This window comes from Apodemus sylvaticus, chromosome 20 (assembly GCF_947179515.1).
Source record: "Apodemus sylvaticus chromosome 20, mApoSyl1.1, whole genome shotgun sequence".
Taxonomy (NCBI): domain Eukaryota; kingdom Metazoa; phylum Chordata; class Mammalia; order Rodentia; family Muridae; genus Apodemus; species Apodemus sylvaticus.
In genome coordinates this window covers 40,324,452-40,351,212 of record NC_067491.1, presented here as the reverse complement: position 1 = coordinate 40,351,212, position 26,761 = coordinate 40,324,452, and the positions used below count along the sequence as shown (strand labels likewise).

Here is a 26,761-nt window from a genome sequence, read left to right as displayed (position 1 = left end):
AACCAAGGCTGGATTTTTATTAAAGGGCCATTTCCATAAAGGTCACTCTAAACAGGAAGGTGTTAAATGTAACGGGGGAAAAAAATTCCACTCATCTTAAAATGAAAACAAAATCAAATAACCTTTGCTTAGAACCAAAGATCCCAGCTGGCCGGAAAAGAAAGGAAACAGACCAATTTTCCCCAACGCTACTCGCCATGTGGATGGTTCATTCTTTTTCCAACATCTCTAAACATATCTGGAGAAATAAAGCAGCGTTGCAAATGTAGAAGGGAGCCATGGATTCCCTCCTTGCCACAGGAGCCTAACTTGCATAGTTTAAAGAGGGGTGATGTAACAGGCAAGCCACTGAGAGCTCGCACCACACCGCTGACGGCCTCTGTGTCCTGTCTTCTTGCTCTAAACTATGCCATTTGAGTAGTCAATGCAACGAATCCCAGAGCTTGGGTTTCTATCTCCTCTCTGTCGTTTCATTTACTACCTGTGTGACCCTGAGCAAATCCCTTAGCATCTCTGTGCCTGCCTGCCTTAGCCATAAGAGCTGTGACGCGGAAGAGATTACAAGCAGTAAATCAAGAAGTCACATCAACCCGAGGAACTAACAATTGCCGGCTCTCGTATTATCCCAGAAGGATCTCAACTTTTAACAGATACTACACAAAAGGGGGTTGGGGGAGAAGTGCTTGCCATGCAGATATGAGGATCTGGGGACCCATGGAAAGCCAGACACACCCACAGCAAGATGGTGGGGGAGGGCAGAGGCAGGAGATTCCCCAGGAGTCCTAAGGCCAGCTACTCTAGTGTGTGCAAGGCAAAGACAAGAAACCCTGGTTCAAAGGGGGTGGAAGGGGGAGACTGATCCTAAAGTTCTCCTCTGCCAGTTTCATGTGTACAGTGGTATTTGGGCACACACACACACATACAGAGAGAGAGAGAGAGAGAGAGAGAGAGAGAGAGAGAGAGAGAGAGAGAGAGAAAGAGAGAGAGAGAAGGGGGGTTCTTTTTATGGCAATGACACAACGGAATGGCTACCAGCAAGTACAAACACCATTCAACATAATGACACGGAACTCTTCCCTGGGCTTCTTCACCATCTCAGCCGTACTTATAATAACCAGCACCGAGCATTTCCAAGAAAGCTGACTGTCAAACTTACCCAACCAGAGAACCCCTTTTTTGCATTTGGGGCAGTGGCTCCCCAGGAAGCTACTCTGGCTCAGCCTGTAAAGGGAGCTGCAGGACCCACACAGCAGGGTTGGTTTGCCGGCTCTGTTGTTAGCAGGGTTAGGCCAGGTGCATCTAGTGTTTACACTCAGGGCATGACAGAAGGACTAGGTGAGCTTACCGTAGCTGCAGGTGACACATGTCTCCCTAGAATGGGGTCAGAACGGGATGGTTTGGAGAGGTTCTGCAGATTCAAACAAATGGCCTTAAAGGACAAAATGACTTCATACAAAGTCAACAAGAGACCAGAGGTCTCTCGGGAGTCACAGAGTGCACATGGCCATGTAGCGAGGCTGCGAGACCTGAACACATCTGAGAGCAGTCGTCGCTCAAATCAGAGCTCAGCATTTAAGACAACCAGTCTTCTCCCATGAAGCCCACATCAGCCAGGACTTTATGAAAACCAAATTTTAGATTGTAGCTACATGACGGAGGTAGACAACTTAGGGAAAACATTAAAAAAAAAATACCCAAAATAATCACTGATGAGACAACACAGGAAAATTCATTTCCTGGAGCCAGTTATTCACAATTGTATATCTCCCCTCACAGGAGTGTTGACTGCCCAAGGAAAGCACTAGGCCTTAAGTCAAGTCTCAAAGCAGGGACGGGACCAGGCACCAACATCTGATCCAAATACTCAGTAAGAAAACAAACAAGGAAAACAGATTTGGAAATAGCTTGAGTAAGATGGGTGTGAGAAGATGCCCAGAAATGCCGACCCTTGCCTCTGTGCCCCTACAGTGTCAGAAAGGCACCATGTTGTAGTTAAGCAACAAACATGATGTGTTGATGATAAAGAAGAAAAAGAAGCAGAAAAAACAAAATGGCTGCAGGCACCAGCTATAGAGGTGGGTGAAGACTTTAGGGGATGGAGACTGTGGTGAAAACCCCGAGAATGAACACCCTGTCTTCAAGGAATAGCAGTTGTCAAGCCCTAATAACTGATGTGAGCTAAAAGTTCAGACCTTCCACACCCATCAACACAGACGTAACGATGTATTAACACACAGGAGAGCTCTATTGTCATGTCCAGCAGAAGAGAGTCAGATTCCATTGCAGATGGTTGTGAGCCAACGTGTGGCTGCTGGGAACTTAACTCATGACCTCTGCAAGAACATCTCTTCACTGCTAAGTTATCTCTCCAGCCTCTTCAACATGAATTTAAAGGGTAAGTTAATTTTTAGATGTCAACTTCTTCAGTTTAAACAAACAGACAAACAGAACCCCATAAAATACATAGGCCAGATTTGTCTGCTGGTAGTCAGTATGGACATCCATGTCTGTAGGATGCAAGGCACGTCTCAATGGAGAACACAGACACACTTTCAAAGCCTGACTCTCTCAGGAAAAGCAGGGCAGGGGGTGGGGAGGAGGTGACGCTTAGTAGGCAGAGGATGAGATGGGATGACCAAGCTCTGGGAGCCCTTAATGGGCTTGTTTCCAAAAACGATCCCAAAAACTTAGGGTGTCAGTTTCTCAAACACCAAGGAACCATCTTGTGACCCAGCAGCTCTCTGTCAAAGAATCGCCGCCGTGAAAACTCATTAGAGAGGCTGCAGCGCACCTGTTGTTCACATCTCCCCTCTCTGACTTGGCTTTTCATCCATTAATATTTAATGGAAACAAAGAGCTCCCAAAAGCTGAAGGCCGGCCTTCCCAGCTGAGACGCCTTAGGGAATAAACTTCCCGGACAAAATGGAACAGGCCACTTACCAACGATGACAATGGCCAGCAAGATCGGGAGCGCAATCAGAAAATACCACGTGGAAGGAACGGATTCCTGTTCCACATAGAGTTCCAGGTTTCCCAGCTTGACCTGATGGGACAGATCGACACGGTTAGACACAGTGGGCCCCGGGCACCACACGCATGCGCACTGTAAGCTTCCCCTAAACTACAGCGGTGGTGGGATGGGCAGGATCTGTAGAACTGCATCTGTGGGTTTTAAATGCTGTCTACCTATGTCCTGAGCCTTACCAGTGCAGAAGTGAGCTAACACAGAGGCAGAAGGCTTCCAGCCTTTCTCTACAGGGGCAGTTCTCTCTCTCCCACACTGGTGTTTCTAATCAGGAAGGTTTGAATGTCTCTTTCTCTGGTAAAAAATTAGTTTGGCAAAACTGACCATCATCAGGTGATCCCTGAGTCTTTTCTGTTTTCTGCCCCTTTTTGTGGGAAGGGAGGGCTGAGTGGTTAGGGACTAAGAAAAACTTGGCAATTAAACTTGAAAAGAGAAAAACTCCACATCTGTCCTTTCTCCATGGTTACGCACACAAACGCCAAGGCATCCACAGCCCCCTGGAACCCTGGCTACCCCAAAGAAGCACCGAGCCAAACGGCAGCCGCATTCTGTCATCTCTGAAATGGATGTCGAAAGGGCCTATGGGTAGGTAAAGGCCAAAGGTCTCTCTCCTATAGAATGTCAGCTCACACCATCCATCTCTGTACTCATTTTCTCTCTAGCAGCTGCCTAGAATAAAAACCACAAGGCCCTGGCAAGGCCTAAAAGGTCCTAATAATCTCAGGCCCTCCCTGTCAACTCTATAACATCCTGGGTATGGCCTCACTCCAACCATGCTGACCTACTGCCTTTAGATCAGACTTAGCCAGCAGGTTTCTGCCTCAGGACACTGGGATCCTGTGCTTCCCTTTGTCCACTCTGTCCATGGCTCCTTCTCTTCCTCCTCCTGGAGGAGGCCCACACCCTAACATCACCTTTCCAGGCAAACTCTTCCACCATCAGGTGCAAAGACATCACTGGGGAGTCTACTTCCCTGTTCTCCTCTGTATTATCCTCCCTAAAGATTGTTCTTCACTGCATAGGTTCGAATCCCAGTGCAGGCGCTTGGGAACTGTGCCGCAAAATGGAAGGATGCCCGGATGTGCCACCGCCAACTAGCACGCAAGCAGGTTCTGACCTTGCTCATTGTGTAATGGTTACTTACTACCTCTTTTACCAAGATGATAAACAGTGAAAGGGTCAGGGAACGCCTTACCGAGGGCCACACAGCTGTCAAGCAACACAGCTAGAAATCAAGCAAACACTTTTGCCTCCCAGTATAATGCTAGAGTTTAAACCTGGAGCTGTGCACCACAGGCAAGCACTATACCACTGAGCTACGGCCCCTGACTCACAGAGTATTTTTTTTTAATAGACTGTACAGAACCTGTCTGGTTCTCTTCTCAGAGGGTCCTCAGGCACATCTAGGAAACGATGACCTGCAGGAAAGGGCAGCCGTGCCGGTGGCAGCCATGCCGGTGGCAGCCGTGCCGGTGGCAGCCATGCCGGCAGAAGCCACTCTCAAGCCATAGATTATTGGGCTGCTGCTGGAGGGCTTGTGCCACCCTGCTGGTGCCTAAGGGGCTTGTGCTTTGGATTTCTGCTTAGACCTGTCACCTCTGTATTCAGAGAAAGAGTGACAGCTCAGTCGTCAGTGGAGCTGGAGATGCTGCTTGCAGATGCTATGGACTAAATGCACAGCTAGAACAAAAGCGATCAAGGCTCATTAGGATCATAGACAATGGTGTGTTTGGTGCTTTGATGTTCCAACAAGCACAGGCATGGCTCTGCCTGCTATTCTGGTAGGAATTATGCTTGGGCTTGCAGTATCAGCTTTGTTGATCTTCTTCCATTTAAAGAGGAAAATCTAAAGATCTATGAAAGGTTCCACTCCAACCTGGGGGTTAGGAAAGCAATTACCCAGACTCCGATAAAGACAGCAGGTGGGACTTGTGGGGGACTTACACGGACTTTCTTGGAGGAGGTAGCAATGGTGTTTGCATTCTTGATGCTCTTGATCTTACAGAGAATGGTTGTGAGATCTTGGTTTCTAGTAATATTTTCGAAACTGCAATTAAATTGTTTATTTTCCCCATGGAAGAGAGTAATGTCGATGTCATCCTTGGAAATGTTGAAATTGTCATTTTCTTTCTGCAATAAACAAACCGGAGAGGAAGAACTCAGAGCACACGTGAAAACTCAAATACTGCTTCAGCCCTGGATGAGAGCAGCACACAGAGAAGGAGGGACGGAGGGAGGGAGGGAGGGAGGGAGGAAGGAAGAGAAGAAGGAAGATGTATACATACTTGAATTTTTACTTCCAATTCTGTATCAATCTCTGACTCCACCCGGTACCCTGTAAATCTGGGGTCTTCCAGGTATTGCAGGGTTCCACAGTCCAAGTAGGTGTCCTGGACTCTCAGCTTTACCACCACGTTTGTACGCACTTTGGAGCTCTTTAAACTAGGAGCTAAAAACCTGCAGGAAGTTGCCAGGCAGTATTCAGAGACCTGGAGAGAGGAAGGAACTTATCAGACACCGGAAGGACCCCCGGCTCCAAATGCTAAGTGACCCAGGGAACCAAACTTCCAGGACCTTCTGCGGTTCCCTCTGTAAAACCAGCCTGGCAACACTACAGATCTCATAGGATTGGATTAACCCTACATGAAATGAGCTGAGATAAAAACTCATTCAATTAAATGTCGGCCACTGTGAATGAGATTCTATCTGTAAAGTATTTAGGGTCTGACGGGCACCCGGGAAGCGCCCCGCACATCACGCTAGCATACTCTATGCATAGCAGCATGGATATCACTGGCATTCAGGAAAGCTGTCAGGTGATGCCATGGGGGGCACAGGGAGGCTTTGCAAAGAGAAGCAGGCTGGAAAAGGGGAAGACTTGGCTCAAGGCGCCAAGGTGCCTTCCAAGCCTGCATGGCTGAGTTCCGGAAACTTTAGGAGGGCGATTGAGAACCAAGGCCAGCTGCTAGCTTGCCTGTACCTGCTTGAGTCACTAAGTGTCGAAAGAGCCTCTGCAGAATGTTAGCAAGAGTCCCCAAGGTGGGGACACTCCAGCAGAGGCTCCCTGTTAGCAGAAGTCCCTAACCACAGGAAGAGGAAGCAGCTTTTCAGGCACAACAGAAAATGGTAGAAAATGAAAAAGCTAAAGAGAGGCAGGTCCCCTAAGAAGTGTGGAGCGTGGAAATGAAATGGAGGCAGAAAGCCCAACCCAATTCATGAACAGGTTTATTTATAAAGGAAACCTGTAACCACACGGCCATTTCAAGGGCACAGTGAGGCAGACAGGGAAGCCTTGCAGACAATGTCAGGACAGGCTGGTGTGGCTCTGGGGCAGAGGGCTTCCCTGGTATGCTCACAGCCCTGGGTTTGGTCCTTAACACTGTAAAATGAAGAGGAAGGGAGGGAGACTAGGAAGGAGAAGGGAAGTTTCTCAAGCAAGGAAAGGCGTCAGGTGGGAGAACCACTCGCTCTCTTAATTTTCGGTAAGCTCAGAGCTAAGCTTGGGTGGCCAGAGGGTCTATGTGGCTACACTAGAGTAAGAACACCATTCTATAACCTGAACACTTTTCTAAATCCCAGCCCTCTTCCCTGCTTTAGCACTTCTGTGATAGGATGAAAAGCCACTGGACCACAGCCCCCCACTTCCTTCACACCAACATCCTAAAGGAAGGACTAGCAAGGGGGGTCCCCGTAGCGTCTTATCCCTAAGACTGAACCTGTTTGTGTGGGGACCAGCCCTTATTTTAAAGACAGCTTCTCAGTGGCCATCTGTGCTCATCCTGTTTTCTTTGACTCCTTGGAAGGGAAGCTGCTAGAAGGTCCTAGGGATACATTCTTCATCCTTGGCTCTTTCTCTTCTACGCTGTCATCCCCACCTCGGCATCCGCAATGATGTTGCAATGACTAAGCTTCACCATCGCCAGCCCACTAGACCTGCCCTGCAGATGTCCTTCCAGCGAGAGCTCCACAGGGAACGAACTGGTGGTGCCTCAGCCATGCTGGGACTTCCTCACTAACTCACTGCCTCTCCAAACTACCACTGATAAAATGATACTCAGGTCTCTTCTTGCCAAAGACCCTCAAGACCGCCCCCCCCCCATTGCCTACAGAGCCAGGGGTAATGGGAGGCTATCTCAGAATGAAGAGCCGTATTTTGGGGATGATTCTCCCTTGCATGGCTGTATGATTTTCAGCCATCTCTAAGACTCCTCCCAGCCCAGCCTCTAAGGCTCCAACAAGGCAAACACGAATGGTGTTTTAGTCTAGAACAGGTGAATGCCCCCTTCTGTGCCTGTAATCTACCTCCCTGCTTCCTCGCTCACTGGTCTAGCCCCCCCCCACCCCAGTACTTGGTTGGCTCAGTCTTAGCTCCACCCACTCATACTTTCACTGGGAAGCACATCATGGATGTTGGGACCCATGGGAGATGGAAGGAATCGGAGGACCCAGCACTTGTCACCAACTGTGCTGCCAGTGTCCAATTCCGGTGTGGGTCTGCCATCTCCCTTCATGAAGGTGGGGGTGGGTGTTGGGGGACAGAAGCTCATTTACTCTTTGTTCTTGAAGCCAGAAAAAAAATGTGTTGCATGTAGTAGGTGCTCAATAAATGGGACATGCTCTGGGAAAGAGACCATGTTTCCATGTCTGCTGGCTCACTACACAACTGAATGGGCTTCCATCATGGGGAAATGGCCAGAATCAGACACAGTCTGAGGCTGGGAACCGGCCAGGAAGTGTGTCAGAGGTAGATGGACACGTGTCTGGGAAAAGGCCGTAAGAAAGATGGATTGCTACACCTCCTGTTTCTAGGCCTGAACACACACTGGTTGCAAATGGGACAAAGTTCTTGGCCACCCTCAACTCTGCTGGCTTTGGCAGGAAGTGGTCAGGTTGAGGCCCAGAATGGCTGCTCCCCTTACACTAGAGAAAAGGGGCAAGGAAAGGGAAGAACATTCGAGAAGCACCTATCAGCAAGTGTACCTAGCCCCTCCTCACAGACACCCATGGCTTCAACCTGAAGGTGCCTGTGAGAACGTCAAGGCTCTTCTCAGAGAACCCAGCCCTGATGAGGACCAGACAATTCCCACAGTCTGGAGATGGGGAAGCAGCGTGGGGGAGGGGCAGAAGACAGTGGCCACCGGGACCCAAGAGACAATGACAAGAGAATGCACCTTACTCCAGCAGGTCCCCTGACCTCCCTCTGGGCTGTTGGACCACATACTGGTCACAGGCTGTGTACACAGCACCCCAGCCATCCACAACGACTTTCACACGCATTCGAAAGCATTGTCTGATTAAAGCAACTCGCCACAGGGGTCACACAGGGAGAGCGTGGCAGGCCTTATCACATGAAATTCTTTTCTAGTTCCTCTGTGTGGCAACCTGTCACAGCAGAGACAGGATGGATCATAAAAAAGCAAAAGTTTATAATGCCCAAGTCGTAGAAGTGAAACATATTCCTTCCCCACAGACATGCAGAGTTTAGTGTAAGAAAATTACAAAAAACCCTCTTAAACTTACGTTTATGTCCACGTTTACATTTCCTTTCAGCTCATGTGAGATGGTGAGATTGTCAATGACATCAAAATTCCTGCCCATGATGGTTATATTTTGTCCACCGCTGCAAGAGATCGAAGGCCAAGGGTGAACCACAGGCGGTTTACCCTTACAAACCAAACTATTAACTGATTCGTCACTAATGCTAAGCTTGGTAATATCTGGGAGACAATGATCTAATTTCAATTTAAAACACGTGATAATTTTAGATGTCTTAAAATGGTACTGGCTACAGACCATGGTTTCTAAGACATACATATAAAAATACAGGTCAGCTCCTATTTCAATTCTGGGAAAGTGCCCAAATTCTTTAATAGAATTGGAGCTTTCTTGTGCTCATTCACCACATATAACCAGATCATCTGCAGCACCTCAGAAGCATTTCACCGGCCAAAATCTCATTTGATTACGGTTTAATCTATGTGACGATCTGCTCTAACAATTTCCATGATCAAACCTTCCAACCCACCAATTATATTTTATTTATAGCTTATTTATTTATAGTGAGACAGGGAACATGATAGGTGGACAAGCTAAAGTGCCAAGTGGCCTTAGAAGTTTGTATTCTGGTTTGAGATGTGTGAGATTTCATTGTATGGGGAAGGTACACAACTCTCACCAAAACCAAACTGAGTGATTTCACCTAGTCTCAATGTGTCACCAGATAACATCACAGTGGCCACCGAGTGTGAAATAAACAGCTGCCTACAGCTCTGGCTATTCTCATGGGTCACCAGACACTTGTTCTGGGGTCACATGTCCACCCCAGACACTGTATGGCCACCCCAGACACTGTATGGCCACCTGACAATCTGCCTCAATTAAGAGAAAACCAACCCAAAGGGATTCTCCTGATTCCAGAGGGAAGCACCTCCTTCAGGCTCAAAGTTCAAGGACAAGGAGTAGCTGAGACTCCAGGGCTCAACACAATCACGATGACAGGGCAGCCATTTGATGAGGAAGAAGCAGAACACTGTGGTGGAAACCACCACGTCCTGGGCCCAGTACCAGGGAGCTAGGTATATCGTTAGAACTGTGGCCATGCCTCGGTTCACCCCTGCCAAAGGGACAACCCACCGTTGGTTTCTCAGGGTTAACCAGGTCAGCAGATGTGCCGTGACTATGTGGTGAGTGCCACATCCGGGCCACTACTTATACACAGGGCATACTTAATCTCAGAGCAGAGGGCTATATGCAAGAGCCTTGCTTTTGACATCTGAGTCTTCCTTATACCACACCAATGGGCAGCAAAGTATGCGTAGGGAAGCCCTGACCCCCAGTTACTCAGAGGAAGGCTGTAGGTAGAGAGATTGGGGGTAGAGGTGCGGAATGGGAGGTGCTATTATACATGCTAGACATTATTTTACCACTAAATTACACCTGAGATTAAGGTCATTAAAGAGGTAATGGAAATTCAGGGCGTTCACTGGAGTGACTGATGGTATTCTAAACAGCTTAGGCCTTAGGTGGAGGGACAGGGAAAGACAGCTGCCTGCAAACACTGCAGAGACGCTGCCTCAGAAGGGGCTAGACTTCCTTACACCTCAGAGACACACAACCTGGGGGAACTCCATTTACGCTGTCTAAGTCGCCCAGTCTGACTTCTATTATCAGTTCAGCTAACCAAGAGCAAACACAGCCGCTTCCCACGGTCACCTCAAACGAGAACATAAGAGATGTTTTGTCTCTTTTCCCTTCCAATTTACTTTCCCTCATTGCTTTGTCTGTGGTTTTATCTAGAAAGCACATGAAAAGTTAACTTCATGTGAGATGAAGAAAATCTCTTTGGGGTTATACTCCAGAACCTAAATGTGAATTTAAATTTGACTAGGGAGAGACATTTTTCCCCCATTAATATATGGAATTCATCTGAAAGTTTATTTTGGAATTTCTTTCTTTGTTTTTTTTTTTACATTTTTTATTAGATATTTTCTTTATTTACATTTCAAATGTTATCCCCTTTCCTCATTTCCCCCCTCCCCCTCCTCACTAATCCACTCACTCCATACTTCCCTGTCCCGGCATTCCACTACCCTGGGGCAATGAGCCTTCACACAGGTCCAAGGGCCTCTCCTTTCATTGATGTCTGGCTAGGCCATCCTCTGCTACCCATGTGGCTGGAGCCATGGGTCCCTAAATTGGTCCTTCTTAGATAGGGTACAAAATACCCACCGGGAGGAGACACAAAGTGTGGAACAGAGACTGAAGGAAAGGCCATCCAGAGACTGCCCCACCTGAAGATCCATCCCATATACAGTTACTAAACCCAGACACTATTGTGGATGCCAACAAGTGCTTGCTGACAGGAGGAGCCTGATATAGCTGTTCCCAGAGAGGCCCTGCCAGTGCCTGACAAACACAGAGGGGGATGCTCTCAGCCAACCACTGAACTGAGCACAGGGTCTCCAATGAGGGAACTAGAGAAAAGACCCAAGGAGTGAAGGGGTTTACAGCCCCATAGGAGGAACAACAGTAGGAGCCACCCAGTACACCCTCAGAACTCCCAGGGACTTATTTTAGAATTTCTAATCCTCAAGCAGGAGCTTTGAAATGTAGACACTCCACAGATGCTCCATTATGTCTCTCAAAGCATTCAAAGCAGCTGGGTCTAAAAGTTAGCATCTGAGACCCCAAACGGGAGCCTTATACCACGAACGGGGAAGGCAGGTGGCCCAGGAGGGCACAGAGACCTGGGATAAGAACAGTCACTGTGGTTGAACAAAACGTTTGAGCTGTGAGTTTCCTGGCAGCCATGGTGAAAGAAAAACAGGCTATGCTCACAGCGCTATGGCCAGACAGGAGCATTTTTCCAGGAATAACTCCTAGGAGGAACACGGAGAGGGGTATTTCGGTGCAGCCACCATCGCCGGATGAATTGGTGGGATGATCTGTGTACATGACCCTTCACTGGAAGAAGAGAAGCCCTCTGTGGATCCTGACAGTACCTGATCCAGGTGGTGGCAGGAACGATCAGGGAACAGTGTGGCAGAGCGATGTAGGACAGAGCCCCCGCAGGCAGGCAGTTCCCACCGTCGAACTGAATGCAGACCTCTTTCATTTCTTTGCGGCTTGATGGAAGTGAGAATTTCATGTGTGTGTCATTTAGCACGTGGCTAACCCGGATCCTGGAAAGGGGTCGGGAAAGGAACTCTTGCATGACACAGACATTAGCACAGTTGATTGTTTAAGGCGACGACCCATGAATTTCACTCGAAGACGGTCAAGAACAGTTGCACGGGGCAGACTTAATCGAGGGCCGTCTGTTGGGTCCGGCTCTCTACGGTTGGGTTCCTCTTTCTTCTGTGTCTCTAGCTCTGATCTGCATTTCCCCTTAGAAAGGGGAAAATGGAGAAGCAGTTACCTTTGCCCTCAGAAGTCCTAACAGAGCAGGGCAAGGAGGGGGGCATTGCACTAACTGAAGGGATTAAGGTTAACACTAGCACTACTCTGTCAGAGACACGTCAAAGGATCCATGCTGCAACGTGGCATCAGGATTTGATTTTAAGACACTTTAGCCACCATAAATGTCTTTCTGCCCCTGCCACCTCCATGGGGGGGGGGGGAGCTGGGAGGGATGAGAAACAGAAGGAAAAGATGAAATAAAATTGAGAGAATGTCCAAAAATTTTTAAGTTTGTAAAGAAACTGATTTACATGCATCTTTCTTATATGTGAGCTGTCATTCCCATCATTAAAACCTTTTTCTTTTTTTTAAAGGAAAAGCAGTTTTAGTCGAGCATGGGAAGGTATGACCCTAAATGGACATACCTCTTCTCCCCTTCAAAGAGGAGGGGCCCTGTTTCAGGGACCCTGAAGTCTCAGACTCAGAGGACATAATAGGGCTGTGTCCCTCAGGAACTTTCAGACCAAGGACTGGCTGGGACTGTCCTACGCATTCCTGATGTGCCTCAACAGTCAAATCCAAGCTGTCTGTGACAGTCCCTCTGTTACTCTCAGTGACTCTTATGTCTACGAGTCTCTAAAGCCATCCAGATCAAGTTGTATTTGACACCTGCTCAGCTTAATGATGCTACCGAAGAGTCTGGTTTTGCTACTGAAGGGATATTCTGTGCGTGGTTATTAGCCCTAGTGCTGTTACTACACCTTAGGAGAAAGTGAATTTGAACATGCCCTGCCCCAGATGGATATTTTTAAGGCTTCTAAATAGAAGCTATAAGAAGTTCGTTCCCAAATTATTAAAAGACAAATGTATTTATACATTTTAGAAGGTGAGGGGTAGGAATATAGACCTTTCTGCTACTATGATTATCTTTTTCTCTTAAAAAAATTAAATAATTATTAATTTAAAAAGTCTCCATGAACAGGGTTTGAGATTTTACCATGGGCTCGGGTACAAGGTTAACTGTGTTATTAACGTCGTCTGCTTGTGAACCTGGGTTCACCATGCGGATGTGGTTGGTAGAATGCTACGTGCAGAAAGAGCTCTTAGTCATTTAATTTAATAACTGGCATCTCAAGACGCATTCAGAATGGAAATGAGAGCATAAAGAGCCAGAAACAGGGTAATGCTCCAAAAACGACTTATTTCACAGCGAGGCTGATTGCCATTCATTGAGCGCACAGGTGTCTAACGTCACAGATTTGCCACACAAAATGAAAGATTTTTGCTATAAGGTATTTAACCAGGACAAATGGCGCACATGAGCCACCCGGGTTGCATAGATACAGACTTTAATGTGCGTTGCTTCACTCTGGTACAGGGGAAAGCCAGTGACGGGTACCTTTCCCCATGGAGATCACGGGGATCCCAGATTTACTGCAGTAAGGGGAGGTGGGGGTGGGGCGATGTGCCGCCAGCGAACAGAAAGTTCACTAAAGAGGCATGGCAGATTACAGCGCTGTACAAATCTGTTTTGGTAGTTAAAAACCAAAAACATCACACTTCGGCAGATTGTCCTAAATGCATTTCTATGATGAGAATTGGCTCATGTAGACTGAAACATATTTTTTTAAAAACTTCAAATATAGCCCAAACTTATAAAAGTCAACAAGCAGAAAACATAAGTTATCTGTTACGGTGTTATTATTACATAATGCTAGTATTATCCGCCCCTCTCCGGGGAGGTATAATAATTCACCTAAGAGTATTAATGAAAAAAAAACTGGATATTCTTTCATTGCTAGGATCAAAAGAAATCACAGATATCATTATCTTTAAGGGGTACCTTCACCTGATATTTGCTTGGGGTGTTTTTTTCTTATGACTATTACATGCCCTTGTAATTTAATTATTTGAAATGAAAACCAAGCCAATGGAGAGAAGAAAGCTACAGTGAAGAACATGTCTACCTCCATTTTTTTTCCACCTTCAGGTAGCACGCTGAAAGTGTGGTGCTGTAAGCTCGCCACCAGGTCCCAGAGTACACATTTATAATCTGAAGTTAGTTCCATTCTATACACATTTGACTGTGCTTTAAGAAGCCATCAAGGTTCCCTCTGGCAGTATCCTGAAACTGGTTTAGACTGAGGATGGGGGAGGAGGGGAAGTGACACAAGCCAGAGTCTCCCACCTGTGCTTCAGATCTACTTTGCTTGTTATGATTTTGACGTATAAAATACTCAAATGTCATTTGACTACGGAAAGCGCCAAGGCCCACTAACGCTGCTTTAGCGTAGGTTTTTAACTTTACCAAAGACCCGTTGTAAGTTCTTCCACTTACACATCCTTCTCACATGTACTGGTTCCTCTCAGGATCATGGCGATATCTGATGCCTGGGTGAAGTTTGCTCCAGTAACAATCACATTGCTTTTCCCCAAGGTCGATATTTTTTGTGGCTCAATAGCCTTAATGTAGAAGACCTATTGGAAACAAGAGATGAAAACAGCAAATCAAAGCTACAAAATGGCACCATTTTACTCTCTCTCTTTCTCTCCCTCTCTCTCTCTCTCTCTCTCTCTCTCTCTCTCACACACACACACACACACACACACACACACACACTTTTGAGAAATCTGTTGATGTGCTGCGGTTCGAAGAACTCACTAGGAAATTACATTTTGCAAACAAGCAGACAGCTTCTAATAAAATCAATGAATTCAAGGAAGAGGACTGAAGATTCGTGCCTCTCAACACGTGACAGCATGGGGTCAAACCAATTAGTCTTTGTCTCACAAGACAGTTGAAAATGCAGTTGAAGAGCCCCTGCTATCCCATCTGAGGTGTAAGCTGTCACTCTGAGTTGAGAACCAGCCCCCTGTCTTTCCCTCTCCTGAGGCCCACGACGCTCAGGCACGGTGAAGAGAAGGGAGGGGGTCTCCCCAGTGGAGGCTACCAGGACACACTGTTCCGTTGATACAAATGTCAATACAGATTAATTTAATTCTCTAGAAAGGAGTTCATATTTTTGGTTTGTTTCAATGTGGAGGGCAGGGTGCCTTAAGAAATCTGCCCATGTTAAACCACTAGAAAAAGCTAGACACCTAAACCATTGTCTCTGAGCTCCTCTATTTGCAAGATCTAATCCGTTTCCCCCTACACATCTTAAAGGAAGCAGGAATAATCTTCCTTCTCTCCTACGGGTTTATTTTCATTTAGATGTATGTGTGATCAGCTGCTTCAGAGGCCAGAGGAGGGTGTTGTCCGGAGTTAAAATGGCAGGTTGTTGTGACACATCTGACATTAGTGCAGACACTTGAACTTGGATCCTCTGCAAGAGGGAGAAGTATACTTAACCACTGAGCCATCCCGCCAGGCTCCTGGTTTCCCTTTGAGAGACAAACCGAACCCAGATGCCTCATGTATCTCTCCGCCAGATGCTACCACCTTCCATTCTGACCGTGGTTGATCCTCTGCATCCCAAGACTCTGGCCAGTATAAAGCATAGCAGGTCTCAGCCTGTAGAAACTCCATAGTCACACTCCTCACATTTAAAAGTGACCTAAATGTCACACTGGGTGGGCCGAAGGGCAAATGTTGAGATCAGCCACTTGTAGGGTGAAGTCTATCACTGAGTCACTGGCCCAGCTTCTGTGATGTCTAGCACCTGCCCAACCCCTGCTGGTCCAGGTGACAGAATGTGGCCTACTGCCTCACTGACCATCCCGCTGTCGGGAGCATCCTCTCATTCTGCTCTCCTGGCAAACCCAGGTGCTATATGGCAAAGCTACCATCACTCATTGTCACTGTAGATTGATTTTGCAGATTCTGGCAAATCCATCATTAATGTCATCGCAGTGATGATGTAATATGGCAGGGAATTGATTCCCGTGGTGGACTTTATTTTAATCACCTTAAAAAGGACATTAGCCCTGTATTTATTTATTGAACCACTAAGAGCCTGAAAGGGTCACTTTAATTATTCTGTTATACTTGACTGCACTTTATGGGGGGTGGTGTTGGAATTATCTGTCAGAGTGGCACTTGGGATGGGGTATTAGCAAGGACTTGAAGATAAATCCCTTGCAAATGTCAAGTGTGTGTTATAAGAGGGCTTTCTGTTTAGCTTTGTAGGTGACAGCCAAGTGATCAAGTACTTACTGATCACTAGATCAGGAAGTGCTTGTGAGGATAGGCATGGTGTGTCTGGGGTAGGGGGCAGATCAAGAGATGGAAAACAACAGCCTCAGGATCAAATTCTGTCTGCTGTTCTTAGATGTCTTATGGAAAAACATGTTAAAAGGAGAATAGAATTTCAGACATATAATAGCACATGTCATTATCCAGAAGCATGTGTATCATCTCTAGCTGCTTACAACAGAGACTGTGTAACCAGCACAGCCTAAAACACACACTGCCTGGTTCTTTGTAGTACAGAAGTCCTCAACCTGTGGGTCACAACCCCACTGGAGGCCAAAGGACCCTTTTACAGAGGTCGCTTAAGACCATCATTGGGAAACACAGCTATTTACATTATGATTCAAAATAGTAGCAAAATTACACTTATGCAGTAGCAATGGACATAATTTTATGTCTGGGAGTCAACGCCACATGAGTAACATATTAAGGGGCCACAGCGTTAAGAAAGTTTGGAAACACTGTTGTAGAGAAAAATCTGTAACCTGGGCTCTACAAGAGAGCACTGTCTTCTTAGAGAAGCAAGATATGTGCCTGTTTGATATTTTTTTTTAAACTTTGTGCACTCATGCTTATAAGTATGTTTGTATATATGTTTGTGTGTGTATATGTACATATGTGTGCTATGTGTGTATATATGTTTATATGTGTATATGTTTGTGTGTGTGGGTGCATGTTTGTATGTGTTAGAGATCAGGAAACTACCAAGGGTGTTGTTTCTCCCAGTCCTGGGGCTCTCCTGTCTCTGCCTTGTTTATATGTGTATATGTTTGTATGTGTGTGTGTTTGTGTTAGAGATCAGGAAACTACCAAGGGTGTTGTTCCTCCCAGTCCTGGGGACTCTCCTGTCTCTACCTCCCCTCTCACCTTAGGTGTGCTGGAATCAGATACATGCTGTCGCCTTTGGCGTTTCCTGTGTTTGGCGTTTCCTAGGTTTAGGGATCTGAATCCAGATCTCCTAGCTTATGTGCCTAAAGTCCATGCACTGCCCACTGAGCGATGTTCCCCAACCATAAATTCCTTTTTTTCAACACAGAGTTTCTCTGTGTAGCCCTGGCTGTCCTGGAACTCACTCTGTAGATCAGGCTAGCCTCGAACTCAGAGATCCACCTGCCTCTGCCTCCCAAGTGCTGGGATTAAAGGTGTGCGCCACCACTGTCTAGCCTATAACCTTCTGCTCTTGTAAACTGTCCATTACTTGTCCTCTGAAGCCAAGTCTTTTTCACTGTGCTTCTTGTACTTATACTGTGGTTGTCTGCCAGAGCAAAACTGTGAAACAGGATAGCATGTTTTTGAACATGTTACTTCTGTGTTTATAATACAAGATAAGAGAGCCTTGTAACTAGTAAAGAAAAAAAGAGTTGTTTTTTGAAAGACAGGTACATTTTGCTTTTTAATGGCTCTGGAAACACCATAAGAGGCTGATATCCTTTTAACTTCCTACTTCCCCTTGGGTAGATACAGCCTTGCAACTCAAAAGGATTTCATTTGAAAATCTTATTGTATATAGGAGTTTACATTGGCCATGGAGGACCGAGTCTAGGCCAGGCCTGTCTTATGAAAGCAGATGTTTGCTGTTTTCTTCCAAAGAGGGCCACATCAGCTCTTTTATTTGCTGGGAGAATTCTTCCTTAATCTTAGAGTTAGAAGGCTAAAGAGCAGTCAGTGGGGTGACCCCACTGTGAAAATATGCAATTACATACAGGGAAGCTACACAGCTGTACTTCATGGATGCAACAATTCATTAAAAAGTTTTTTCTTTAATATTTGTTGATAACTTTTTTAAAAATAGAATGAGTACAAAGGACCCAGAGAACAGTCTTTCCTGCAGTGTTTTTTGCCCTCCATACTTTAGATGTTATTTGGAACTTTAAAGTGAATTTACAACCTGACATGATGCAGCCAACCCTCAAGCTCACCCAAAAGTGTTAGCTGAAAACCATAATTGGGCTGGATGTAGCCAGGACTTCTCACCCCTACAGCGAGGGTCCTCCTTCTTCCCATATCCAAGGTTCCCATACATCAAGTCTAGACATCACTGACTCTAACCAGTCCAACACCTTCTACCCATTACCCTCACGATAGTCCACCTACTAGGAGTTCCATTAGAGACAGGGCATATTTTTAAGTGATGGCAAATTTTAACTATTTTCTTAAAAAAAAATAAGCTCGGTTTCTCATTGTTTTGTATTAAGATAGCACATGGGAAAGTGCTTAATTAGGTGGTTTGCAGAATGCCTGCTTTTTATTATTTAAATTTTTTTCAAAAATAAGCCCTTATAAGATGTCGGAAAGTGTATAACCACCTGCAACACAGTTCTTGAAAACGTCTAAGAGGATCAACTCTTGAGACACAAGCAACTTGTATTGGCTGGTCTTGTGTCAACTTGACACATGCTAGAAATCTGACAGGAGGGAACCTCAATTTAGAAAATGCCTAAATATTATCGAACAGTAGAACATTTTCTTAATTAGCGATTGATGGGGAAAGGCCAAGCCCATTGTGGGTGGTGCCATCTCTAGGCTGGTGGTCCTGGGGTCTATAAGAAAGCAGGCTGAGCAAGCCATGAGGAGCAAGACAGTCAGCAGTATTCATCTGTGACACTCAACAGCTCCGGCCTCCAGGTTGTAGAGTAACTCTGCTTGAGTTACTGTCTTGACTTCCTTCGATGATGAAGAGTGTTATAGAAGTGTAGGTCAAATAAGCCTTTTCTTCCTTGCTTTTGGTCATGCTGTTGTATTGTAGCAAAAGAAATCCTAACTAAGACTCACCTCATGTGACATATGACTCCAACAGAACTCAAATTGCCATGACATTTGTGGAGAAAAGACTATTGGAAAGAGGTCCATTAGGAAGTCTCAGTTTATTAAGAACAAACTATACTCTATTAATCTGTTAGGGGAAGAAGAAAATCAGAACACAGTGAAGCTCTCTGTAGGTCTGGACCTGAATCAACACTTGGTAAAACATCTCTCAGATTTTCACTCATGAAATTAGTTCAAACAGGATGGGATGAAAAGTCACACGGATTCAAAATCAGCAGGACATCTGAAGTCAAAGGACATGAGAGAGATGAAAGGTAATACAACTAATTAGACGAAAGTGTCCTGTGGGGCCCCACAGGGGTGAGTATTTGGTTTAGAATTATTTAACATCTTCATTAATGGCTGAGAAGAAGAGAGATGTAATATATTAATCATATGTACAAAGTGAGCAGTGTGGTGACCATCAGTGGAGACCAGAGAGTGTAAAAGGGAATGTGATATGGAAAGAAAAGAGCAGAATACAATCCTGTCAGAGAATAATGGGAGAGTTCAATGAACACCTCCATGTATTTGATGCTCATTCCCCAGAGGAAATACCCCTTCATAGGAGGCCCAGTACAGCAAGAGGGAACTTGGGATGTAACAGGGAACTGGGAATTGCCAAAGGTCAGCACGGCCTCAAGATTTAGGAGGGAAACTTTCAGAGAGCCATGCTTTCTTCTGTGAGATTAAGACTTGTTTCTGTGACCTGGGAACCAACTTCAAGAGGAGGCTGACACAGCCCATGATGGAGCTGCTAAGGCTCTCTCCTATCTTACTCTTGGCCAGTGTACCTGAAAGTAGCCTCTAAGATCAGGCCTGAATGACCAGAATGCAGTTCTTAACTCTGCTTCTAACACGCCCTCTCCCAAGACTCAGTTTGAACACTGGATTTTTGTTGGTTCGCTCTTGTTTTTGGCCATCCTGGCCCATCTGAGGCTTTTTCTGCTCCCCTTGTCTTGAAGAAGATGCCTGACCTTCCCTGGGACTCATTCTTTCTCTTAGACCTCACCCTGAAATGCCCCTCTCCTTCTCTGTCTTCCATGAGGATAAGCTCTCTTCTTGCTGGTGCACAGATGGGACAGACTGTTACAGTCTAATCCTGAGAAAAGCCTGCATTATCTTTAAGAGTTCCTTCTCTTCCAGAGAGGCTTTTAGCAATAATATTATGTGGTTTAACACTTATTCAGTTTAGGTCATTTAAGGTAGGGTAGTAGTTAAAACTGCCAATTCTTGATCTAGATGCCTGGGTTCAAATTTCTTATCTGCTCTTTGGTTTTGAGGCAAAACTTCCGTGCCTGTTAAAATGTGGCATTGTGAAGCTTAGATTAACAGACACTGAGTTCAGGATACAACAAGGGCCTGATAAAGATTAGCTGCCACTGTTCAACTCAGTCCACACTCACATTCTTTCTAGTTTCTACTCCCATTATGAGTGTTAGACTCTTTTTATAACAAAGACTCTCACTTCCTCATTCCAAACCATTCTAAGTTTGACAAATACAAGCGCCATGTGGGTCTATAATGTGGCTGTCCAACACACAGTCACTGCTCAACAAACACCCTCTGAATGAACTCAATGCAGAACAGTGCTCGGCCCATAGAAGCTACTCAAAAACAAACAAACCAAAGTCTGTGTCCCTTCTGAAGGCAAGGTTCTTGAAAGGGTCCATTTGGTACTGTCTATGAGAAATTAAACATGACACATAGAAAAGTCATGCCCTATAGAGATAAACATATTGTGAGGAATTGTAAGTATGATCAAAGAGGCCAAGCATGGTGGTACATCTCTTTAATCCCCTCACTCTAGAGACAGAAACAGTTGAATCTTTCAGTTTGAGGCCAGCCTACTCTACATATTGAATTCCTAGTCTACACAGTGACAGCCAGAGCTACATAATAAGACCCTGTCTTGCATAAAATAAAACAAAACAAATACCACCCCAAACAAAACCAAAACAACAAAATCAAGTAACAAACCAAACAAAAAAAATAAAAATAAAAAACCATAACCAGAAAGCATCTACATTATACACATATCATTACAGCCTCCCCTGAGGGCAGGAGGGGCAACTGCAGCTGCCCTCAGCAGGTGAGGGCACCAGATGAGAGATGGTTAGAAAATGAAAGGAAAGCTGGTCACCCAGTCAGGTAGCAGGACCAGCAGTCTCATGGTTTTAGGAAAGAAGAGATTAAGATTGGTCTTACAGCAGACAGCTGCCCTCATTCTAGGCCAGATGAGATCTGGGGTTTTTTACTGGGCTCATGCTTTTCTTTGGTTCGGTACCCTGACAAATTAGGGCTCATGTTTCTGGATCAGGGTTTCTGTCTAGGGTTCCATTGCTATGAAGAGACACCATGACCAAGGCAACTTTTATAAAGGACAATATTTAACTGGGGCTGGCTTACAGTTTTAGAGGTTCAGGCCTGTATCATCACGATGGGAAGTATGGTGCATACAGGCCGACATGGGGCTGGAAAGGGAGCTGAGAGTTCTACACCCTGATCTAAAGTCAAGCAGAAAGAAACTGTCTCTTCCACACTGATTGGGGCTTGAGCACCAGAGACGCTCAAAGTCTGCCAGCAGTGACACACTTCCTCCGACAAGGCCACGCCTACTCCAACAAGGTAGTGCCACTTCCCATGGGCCAAGGATATTCAAATCACCACAGTATCCTGGATCAAGTAAGTCTTAGAATCATTCATGAGAATGTGAACTGTCCTGGGATTGAACCAGGAATCCTCCCTATAAGCACCAAGTTCTCAGATGACCAAGTCGCTATTAAAATAGATTTAGTGAGTAGCTTTTCATTGCCACTGAAGAAGCAAGACAAAAATCCCAGAGGGCTGGGGCATACATCCCAGCACACATGGGCTCCAGCTTGATAACTCTTCTATGCTATCATTTGGCCTGTACCTCTTCTGCCAAGACAAACTGAATTACTAAGGTTCCTGGATTTTCTGGCTATGACCACGCTTACTTATGGTGGTTGCTTCATGAAGACTATTCATTCTCCTATCTTATTTAGTCTAGGTGTTTCTTGACCCTCTAAGGTGAGCTGAAAGGTCATTTCCATCAATCCATCCATCAAAGACTTAACCAACCACAATGATTGCATTTAACCACCAGGCATTGGGCTTAAATAAACAAGAAAAACTAAGAACTAAGACTCTGTGCATAGCCAGGCTTTGAGATCTTGTGCTTTCAGGTTCTTCTTAGACATAACAGACATAGACATAGACATAGACATAGACACAGACATAGACATAGACACAGACACAGACATAGACATAGACACAGACACAGACATAGACACAGACATAGACAGACATAGATATAGACATAGACATGAAGACATAGGCATAGAAACATAGACATAGACTTAGAATAGACAAAACATAGACATAGAATAGACATAGACATAGACATAAAGACATAAAGACATAGGCATAGAGACATAGACATAGACATAGACTTAGACGTAAAGACACAGTCATAGACAGACATAGACATAGACATAAAGACATAAAGACATAGACATAGAGACATAGACATAGACAGACAAAGACATAGAGACATAGAGACATAGAGACATAGAGACATAGACACAGACACAGACATAGACATATGTATATAAATCTTGTATTGCTATGGGTGTTCTCATGGAAAAGAGTCTTAGGACTAATGTCTAGAGAGGCTTTAATCCGCGTGTGTATTGCATGCAGTATCCATGGAGTTCAGCATGGCATCCTATAGCAGATAGGATACTGCTATACTGGCCCAGTATACAGAGCTTCTGTAGGAAACACTGACTCTAGCTCAGCATCTCAGAGCCTCAGATGGTGCCCAGCACACAGAAGCATTTGGTGCTGGGGTGATACGGGCAGATGCATTCAAGAAAAGCTTTCGGTGGCCTCTTTGCCTCAACTGTTAGCATGGGTCGACCATGCAAACTTGCTGTGAGAACCAACAGTGCAGGCCAGAAAGTTTCAGATTCATGTGATAATGAAAGACAGCTGCCTTGCACAGAGAGAGCACAGGAAATCTCTCCTATGCCAAACAGCATACCATTCCCTACCAAGCAAACTTGAGATTCAGCTCCGAGTCACACATATTTAACTGTTTTTGGCTCAGCAAAATATCTTTCCCCAACCATAGCAGGACAATCTGTAGAGAAGAGTTGAAGGCAAACCTTGGCTTCTTTTGAGACTTACCTTTCTTTTTTGGTGACTCTACTTTTTAAACCACAGTATCACAGTTTAGAAGGTACAGGAAGGCACAATACAGGAAGCCAGGGTGACTATGTCACCCTTCTCTTTAAGACATTTACAAAGCACTGCCTGGACCAGTATACAAGAACTTGGCTGAATTTCCATCTGTATCACATGGTACCCCATTAATATGTATAATCTCTCCTTTTAGTATCCATAAAAACAAATTTAATAAAAAAACTAATCTCCCAAAGGGTCCATCCAGATGATTCTATTTACATAAAATTTTAGAAGCAACAAGACTATAGAAATGGAAGACACATTAGTGGCGTGGGGCTTCAGAGCTGGTGGGGGCAGGAGGCAGTAGATGGAGCTGTGAAAGGGCAGCTGGGGGAGGCCTGTGGTAATGAGCATCCTACACCTTGACCTTTGGCATCATTAGCAGGGCTTGAGATCTTCGGCTATATTTTACAAGTGGTACTATCAGAGGAAAACAGAGCACAAGTTATATGTGTTGTTTTCCTGTGGAACAATCCAAGACAAGGAAGAAGTTGGAAGGTGCACACTGCTTCCAAAACAGCCAAAGAACAAAAAGCATAAACACAGACAGTATGGTGCTCATGTGAAGATGAGGCCCAGAGCAGTGGGACAGGAAGGAGCCCTCAGGAATAAAACCTCACACGCAAGCCCACGGGGTTTTCAGCGAGGACGTCATAACCACTGACCCAGGGAAAGAGTGTTTAAGGGATGGGGCTGGAAACCCACATGCAGAATAGCCATCTGCAGAAGGGCACTGTACTGCATCCACAGAAATGGACTCCAGTGGGTAAGGTGTGCACGGATGAGTTAAAACTCGAAGAAGAAAATGGAAGTTTGAAAGGCATCACAGCATTAGTTCTGTCAGTCATGTCTTGGGCCTGAACCCCAAAGCACAAGAAACAAAAGAAAAAGTAGGCAAATTGGACTTCACTGAAATTGAAAGTTCTAGTAGCAAAGAACGGGACTAGTCTAGGGATATAACTTAATGTGGAGTGCTTGTCTAGTGTGTGCAAGGCTGTGGGTTTGAGATCTAGCAACACACACACACATGCACACACATACATACATGCACACACATATACACATATATATACACATATACACACATGTACACATATACACACATATATACACAAACATATACACATACACACATATACACACAAACATACACATATACACACATACACACATACACAGACATATACACATATATACACATAAACATACATATATACACACACATAAACACACATACAGACGTACACACATTCTCTCTTTCTCTCACATACTTACACACACACACACACACACACACACATACACACACACACACACACACACACCCCAGAGTTGAAAGATAACATACAGAATATGAGAGAAATACTTTCAAATGTTGTTATCTGGCTAAACCCTAGAATATACTTCTTGTGCCCAAAGGAAGAAAACAAGTTAACCAATCAAATCAATGGGAAAGGAGTTTAGTAGAAGACATCCGCTGGCAAGCAAGTGAATTAAAAGGAGTCAGAAAGCACACGGAGATGACAGCCAAAGTAAGGTGAGGCTGCAGCTCACATCTGTAAGTGTGGTAATGACCAAACCAAACCAAACCAAACCAAACAGGAAAATGTTTGTGAGGATGCAAGAGACAGAAACCCTTGAGCCCCGTTAGTAGAACCCTCGGCTAGACAGAGCACCAAGGAAGACAAGATGGTGGCACTTAATAACAAGAAGTACAGTGTGACCCAGGAGTCTTAACTCTGTGGTGTTGATCAAATGAATTAAACAGGGTGGCTCTAAGAGGCAGTCATACGGCTGAGTTTCTAACTGTACTTGTCCTCATGCCTAAATGGTGACAGCAAACCGAGAACCTGTGGTTGGAGGAATGTATAAATAAAATGTATTATAGATACATATGCTGGAATATTATTCAGCCCTCAAAAGGAAAGAAAGTCTAATCCGTGACACCACACAGTGAGCCTGGAGGGCACAATGATAAGTGAAGTAGGCCTGTCACAAGGAGCAAACCCCTCACACGAGGTGCTTACGATAAGTTATGTCTTAGAGACAGAAGAAAGAATAGGGGTTTACAGGAGCCTGGGGGTGGGGGTGGGGGTGGGGCCGGGGCCAGGGGAGGAGTTACTAAATGAGTATTGAGTTTCAGTTTGGCATGATGTCAAGTATTGCAGTGACTGGCTGTATACGCAGTGTAAAGGAATACTTACGTTACGGAAGTGCACACTAAAAATAGAGAAGATGGTAAATCTCGTGGTCCCTGCAGTTCACCAAAACTGAAAGGCACCACCACCACCAAGTTTAATTAAAAGAGAACAGCTTCTCTCTTCTCCATCCAAGCTCCTGTCACTGTGTCTTAGTTTTTACAAACCACGGAGACCAGAGAAGCCACCCGTCACTTAATTAAGACTCAGAGACGCAAAGGCCAGAGATATTGGCACACCAAGGTTCACTAATGCTTTAATTAACTTCATAATCCATTTGGGTTCACGGGCCCTCAGCCTGTTACTTAATTCACCTAAAGTTACTATCAATTGTTCAGTAATGATTAAAAACGTGCTCCTTATTTGTATTGACACTTGACCTTAAGTCGCTACAAATGGCTAAGTCAGAGCCCCAGACTGGTCACAGAATAGCAAGCGAGGCCCTTTGAATTTCTTCCAGTGCTTATCTTAATTTGTCTGCTTCTGAGAGAGTCGAAAGACAGTGAGGAAGGGATCCTGTCCACTCTGCGAGTGTGTGTCACCACATGTAAACACTTAATGAACTTCTATAAACTGCAGGGAGCTGGTACGGAACTAAACAGTCACACGTGTCCTGCTCGGAAATATTCACACGGTCTCCGCCCTTCTTTTTGTACGCGACTGATATCTAGACTGTGGTAATTAACTATAACTATGAAGACAAAGCAAGAGGATTTTCCAGGAAAATTTAATGGGAAAAAAATCACCGCTTTTGAGACAAGGGAGGGAGACGCATATTCTTCAGCTGTTCTATCTTGGCATTATTAATGATGGGTTCAATCAACTCCATAAATCCAATAAAATAATAAGCAAGGTCAGTTTGCTTATTTTGCATAGACTGCTAGCCACACACACACAGCACTGGTCATTAGTGAAGTCATAGTATCCGGTTTGAACTGAGTTCACCTCAGCTGTATGCTACACTTGCCCCAGTGGGCCACAAAGTCACCTTTACAATTCCACTTCTACTGAGACAGCATCATTTTTCACAATTACAAAGTTTTAATTTCTCTTATGAGAATGTGAAGCCTTTGATGTATTGAGCCAATTATGTGAAACTTGGTTAAAAAATGAACCAAAAAAAAAAAAAGTGTGTGTGTGGCGGGGAGGGGGAACTGGGGTTATAAGTAAAATGGAGAATTTTACAACAGAAACCCAAAGTAGTAAGAGTTGTTGTTGTCATCAAAAGGGGATTTTGTCTTTCCATTATCAACACAAAAGCTGAGCCTGACCTGCAAAACCCCTTCGGTTCTGTTCCTCTTGTTCTCCTCGACTCTTCCTCCTCCTGAGTCCTTGGGCGGTTTCTCCACAGCAACTTGACAGAGCTCCTGC

At 45.1% G+C, this 26,761-nt stretch overlaps 1 protein-coding gene across 1 annotated transcript in view; it reads right to left on the bottom strand.

Annotated features, from left to right (window-relative positions):
- Window positions 1–26,761, bottom strand: part of Plxnc1 (plexin C1) — a 155,584-nt gene that overhangs the window by 47,262 nt on the left and 81,561 nt on the right. Inside the window, exons 9-15 of the mRNA XM_052165531.1 lie at window positions 26,662–26,757; window positions 14,262–14,401; window positions 11,527–11,706; window positions 8,546–8,645; window positions 5,311–5,514; window positions 4,970–5,155; window positions 2,941–3,043 (exon numbers count right to left, since the gene is read on the bottom strand). Coding sequence (XP_052021491.1) covers window positions 2,941–3,043; window positions 4,970–5,155; window positions 5,311–5,514; window positions 8,546–8,645; window positions 11,527–11,706; window positions 14,262–14,401; window positions 26,662–26,757 — 1,009 coding nt within the window. The remainder of the gene's footprint in view (window positions 1–2,940; window positions 3,044–4,969; window positions 5,156–5,310; window positions 5,515–8,545; window positions 8,646–11,526; window positions 11,707–14,261; window positions 14,402–26,661; window positions 26,758–26,761) is intronic.